The 5,475-nt window shown below is 43.8% G+C and overlaps 1 protein-coding gene across 1 annotated transcript; it reads left to right on the plus strand.

Moving 5' to 3' along the window:
* Positions 1 to 6: 6 nt before the first annotated feature.
* NDUFB8 (NADH:ubiquinone oxidoreductase subunit B8) lies at positions 7 to 3,599 on the plus strand. The gene is made up of 4 exons (XM_008643745.2): positions 7 to 155; positions 784 to 883; positions 2,469 to 2,624; positions 3,318 to 3,599. The coding sequence occupies exons 1-4, from the start codon at positions 37 to 39 to the stop codon at positions 3,408 to 3,410; spliced, it is 468 nt and encodes a 155-aa protein (XP_008641967.1). The 5' UTR covers positions 7 to 36; the 3' UTR covers positions 3,411 to 3,599.
* Positions 3,600 to 5,475: the final 1,876 nt, after the last annotated feature.

Genomic DNA, 5,475 nt, shown 5'->3' on the forward strand with positions numbered 1-5,475 from the left:
CCCATCCTGCCGCGTTGCTCTCCTGCAGCCTCGGAGATGTCCAAGGACATGATGCCCGGGCCGTATCCGCGGACTCCGGAGGAGCGGGCAGCCGCTGCGAAGAAATACAACATGCGGGTGGAGGACTATCAGCCCTACCCCGACGACGGCTTGGGGTGAGCTGGGTGGTGCCGTTGTTCCGCAGCTGGGAGCGGGCCGGAGCCAGCAGCTCCTGGCTTTATGGGGAGGTGCTGTAGGCTGGCAGTCCCTGGTGAATGCCCTGGCTTTGCTGTTCTGTGAGCTTAGAGCTTTGAAGCCACTTCAGTGTTTTAAAATAGGAACGAATGGAATGAGTTAGAGGCCTGTGTGAATGAAACACGAGAGACTTCAGGAGAGAAATATGAGAGACTTCATATGCTGTTGTAGTGCAAGGCTAAGTGGGATGAACTGAAAGCCGTCTCTATAGTAAGTGTTACAGGAGATGTTTAAATGTTGGGGAATACTTTGACATGTGCCAGGATAACTAGGGTTCCATATTTTAGTTAAGCTTGTGTTTTCTTTCATCTAGTATAGCCCAAAAAGGCCAGTTTGGGGAATGCCATTTGTTATGGTGATTGGTATCAAGGTAATTATTGTTGTGCTAGTTGTTTTAATGCATTTCAAAAATGTGTATGCATAAAATCTATAAAAACAAAGTAATGTTTAATCGTTCTATTTGTATAGGCCTGTCTTTTAGTGTCTCCTACAAATTGTATCTAAATTAGTACACGTTTCTTTATTTGGTGTTTTGTTTGTTTCTCATAGGTATGGTGACTATCCCATGCTCCCTAATAAGTCTCAATACGAGAGAGACCCCTGGTACCAGTGGGACCAGCCAGACATGAGGCATAACTGGGGAGAGCCGGTAGGAATGCTAGTACCACTTCTCAAGTTGCTCACCAGTGCTACTGTTACTAAATTCTAACATGCACATCTTGTTAGTGCTTTCTGTTGAATCCTTTGTGTAGTTTCGTCACCAGTGCAGGTGTGTGTTGCCTGTGCAAGCAGGGATAGTCAGTTGAAGGCAAAGTTAGGCTGTGGCCATCTAGGTAAATACTGTGAAAGCGCTGAGGACAGTTAACTTATTACATACGAGAAGGGAGACTTTACAAACTTAACTTTCCCTGCAGGAGTAATTTTATTTGCCTGATTGGACTCAGTATGAGAGCGTGGTTCAGAATTGTTTAGCAAAGAAGCCACCGTTTGAATAAAGTCCTTTTAGTGCAATGGAAGTAGCTACTGTTGCTTTATTACTCCAGGGCTTTTTTGAGGTAGGCTACAAATAAGGATGTTCTCTTTCTAAAGGAAGTTTGCAAAATGTCCTTAAGACAAATGTGTATAGATCATATATGTTAGCTTTGAAAATCTAAGTTCCTCAAATTCCTTTCAGGAGTAGCTCTTCTCTTAGTGCATGGTCTTTTTGTGAATGACTGCAATGTGACTGCAGTTACTGAGCTTGGTAATTGACTTGTGATCTCTTTACTAAAAGGAAGAGTTCACTTAAGTACGTGTGCTTAATATATTGTAGTAAAACCATGTCAGAGCATTTCAACATGTGTACCACAGAAAAAGGCATGTTGTAATGACTATAAAAGCACATGAAAAAACCCCATGTTGATTCTGCGTTGTAGTGCTTGCTGCAGGAAGGCTTGTGTACAAGCCCTTGCACGTGGCATTGGCAGTTGGGAACCAAGAGGAATGTACTAGTGTATTTCAGGTGTCAGCAGATGCCTCTGTTTAGACAGCTTTGATTTCTGCTCAAGTCTGGCTCTGGGTTTGATAGGAAATGTCTCTGGGGGAGCTAGAGCTGGGAATCTGGAGGCAGTACTTGAGCTGCAAATTAGTACGTTCTCTGCATTTATTAATGTGAAAGGAGACTGTAGGCAGAACATGCTTGAGACTTTCCTATTTATACTTCAAGGCTGAAGCTTAAATGCCCTTTTGCTTCCATCAGGAAGGGTATTAGCTTGCTACCAGCCTTGCTCTTGTCCTGGAGTAATAGCAGCAGATCCTCTACCTGTTTTGAGAGACCGGCTTCCAAGTGTCGGGTAGCTGCTTCTTTGTTTGAAATAGCACTACTTCTGTTTGGGTATGTGACTGAGCTTCCATTAATGAGGGTTGCAATTTATACCTTTCCAATGGTCCTGGGGAGCAAAGCTGAGGTGGAATGATTATGCATAGAAATAAAACCTGCTGCTATCCTATGTTTAAGCATGTTGCCTGGTATAAGCATAGGATGAAATGTAGAGTCTTTTGAGTTTTACTGTAAGCAATCATTTTTTGTGACTATAGGTAAACCATGTACCTCCTCTGTGGCTTTATCTTCACTTTTGAGGTGGAGATGAAACAGCTTCTGGCAGTTTTGTGAATGCTGTAGTGTGCTGCTTCCCTTGAAAAAAGCAGCTTGACCACTGTTGGTAAATGTGCAGTTGTTTTCCTCTGTTCTTTAGATGCACTGGGACTTTGACATGTACATTCGGAACCGGGTTGATACGTCCTCCACTGTCGTTCCCTGGCACACCATGAGCAAACACTTCTTTATCTTTTTGAGCATAATGCTGATCATGTTTGGTCTTGGAGCGATCTACCCATCCTACAGGCCTGTGGTGAGTGAAACCTAAGGGTAAAGGGAGGAGAAGTAGCAGTGTTTCTTGTCATTGCCCATGCCCATAAGAGTGGTTTTGCTGAAGATGAGTGATGGGTGTGAATGCAGAACTCTGCTGCTGGCAGTGGATGGGCCAAGGGATATCCTGTGGCCTGAGTTGCTCTCTTGACTGGCCTGGCTCAGCTCACAGATTCTGCTTCATAGTGAGCGTCCCTGTTCACAGGGGAACTAATTTTAACTATGCTTCTTACAATATCCCATCTTTGGTCTAGGTACTCCCCTGTGCATGCGTCTACTCAAGTGAGATGCTTTAACTCTTCTCTTGTCCAGTGTTTTTAGTTATATCTCATGAGCTGTATCATTTGGGGAATGTGCTCTTGAAAAATGAGTCTGAATACACAAACAGCTTTTGCAATATATTATCCTCATGCTGTGAGATAAACTGTTGATTAAAATTAAAAGCAAGACTGCCTTGATATTTCTGTTAAACAAAATAGTTTATGCAAGGAACCCCCTATTTCTGAATTTACTTTCCTCACACTCTAATATTTTAGCTGAAGCACTTAAGAAATAGAAATTTAGGTCATAAATGACAAGCCTTCATTTTGGTGGGGGTGGGATGTGGAGAGACATTTTCCTCTTACCCTTATTTGGTGAATGTGGTGAATTTGCCACTCTTTGTATCTCCTTGTAGGGACCGAAGCAATATCCCTTCGATGACCTGTATCTGGAGAAAGGAGGAGACCCCAGTAAGAAGCCACCAGCGGTGATACACTATGAAATTTGAAAGTTGTTCGAGTGCTACATTTCCGTCAGTTCTGCTGGGGAAGGAATCTTCTCTAGTGTTCGTGGGCAGATGTTAACACTTGCTCTTCAATGTTCAACTGCTGACTGCAGTGAAATATATCAATGACACCTACTGTGCTAGTTGTCTTCTGTTGGTTTGAGAAGGCTGAATTATAGCTAATGAAGCTGAGTGACCTTTGCCATTTTTCTAAATGGGATAGTATCTGTGGGGCAAAGTTACGAGTGCAGACCTAGGACTGCTGGTCATTTATGTACCTTGTGCACAAACATTCCTCAACTGTGCCTGTTTATGTGGGCAATACTGCCTGTTACCAAGGTGTTTAATGCATGTGCTGCTGGGAGTTGAACTGGAGTGTCACCGTATACTGTGAAACGACAGGCAGAAACAGATTGGCAAGTGCCAGTCCTTTGGAGTCTTGTGTGGATAACTGTCTGCCCTTACTGGTAGTTGACTTTGATCTCTTCCTGGTCTAGATGCCCTCTCAAGTTTGCACAACCAGTAGGAAGCACTCGTGAGGCACAGAGCCTTGCAGTGTGTAGCTTGAAGCTGACAGCAGAGCTGTGTGGACAGCAGCGGTACAAAAAGGCTAATGAGCATGTTCAGCTCTGGCCAGACCTGCTTTGATCCAAGTGCACAGGTGCCCATAATCATTCTTTTATGGCCTGAGTTCATCCACCTAGCCTGGACTTATATCTGACCCATGAAGTCTGACTGTTGTGCTGCAAACCGCTGGTCTTGGACCTATAGCTTCAGCAACAGTTTGCTTGGGAAAGTTATAGATACAGTTATATTAAGCTCCTAGATTTGTCCAGCTTCACTCTAACATAAGGTTTTTTTCCCTCTTGTTACTGGAGGAGACAGTACCTCTAGTACTGATTCACAGTGAGTGTTCTCAACTTTGCTGTTCTATGCCTTAGACCCCACTGTTTAGTTGCAGGAGTGTATGATCATGGAAAGCTGAGAGCTTGGGCCGCTCTAGGTGCTTCCTATAAACTGGATGCTGTGGTCTGCTCTCAGCACCCTGTCATGGCTCATAGTTTTGTACTTTAAAAGAAGTAGGTATATGAAGACACTGATTCATGGTTTTCCCATCTGTAAAGATCTTAAACCCCAAATTCTAAAGGGACTGTTGGCTTGATTTTTGTGTAGGGGTTTCTTGTAAGGATGTATGTTCAAGGGAGTTATGGGATTGAATGCTAGGACATAGTTTTATTTGCACCTAAATATTTTTAACTCCTTTGGAGGTGCTCAACAATCAACATTTCTCATAGCTTTTGTAAGCTGTCACCTTTTCTTCTTGTTGCAGAAATGCTTCCTTTTAAATTATAGTCAATGATGTTTTATCCCAGAAGGGTATTTAAGTGGTTTTTTGAGCTATGGGGACCTTAAAACTCAATTCTGTTTTGCAGGGTAAAACACTCCGTAGGGATACTTTAGCCGAGAATTACCATCCACAGCACTTAGATGACAGCACTATATACAATGTTACGAGAGCTGTAAGAGTCTTGAAGTAGAATGAAGGTGATCAGAGCAGTGATAGGAACCCTGCCTTGGTGCGTGTGATAGTGCAGCACTTGCACTGAGGCAGGTCTCGGCCCATCTGGCTCATTATGCAGCATTCCAGTGCTCTCTGCTGCTGCCCCCTTTGTGGACTTCCAATCCCAGTTTCTTCTAAATGGTAATTGAATTACGGTTTTCTTCATGGGGAAGGCACAATGGGTTGGGCAGATAATAGGGCTCACAAATCCTTAAAAATGGGGTTTGTAATGTAGGCATTCTTTTCTTAAAGCAGGAGAGATATAAGGGAAGAAGGCCTGGGTCGTTCTGCATGTTTTTTCCCGGCAGTTAAAATACTTTTAGAAAAACACATTCCCTTCTTCACGCCCTCAGGATTCATTAAATTTGTAGCTATGGCAAAGTTCTTCTGAGAGGGGTGACGGCAGCCGCAGCAGAGCCCGGCTCCAGCTGTGGTGTCCTTGGCCTCCGGCGTGAACCATCCAGGAGCGGTGCACGGAGCCGGTTCAGGTATCTGACAGAGAGAAGC

The sequence above is a fragment of the Corvus brachyrhynchos genome, unplaced genomic scaffold, assembly GCF_000691975.1.
Source record: "Corvus brachyrhynchos isolate BGI_N302 unplaced genomic scaffold, ASM69197v1 scaffold61, whole genome shotgun sequence".
In the NCBI taxonomy this organism is placed as follows: Eukaryota; Metazoa; Chordata; class Aves; order Passeriformes; family Corvidae; genus Corvus; species Corvus brachyrhynchos.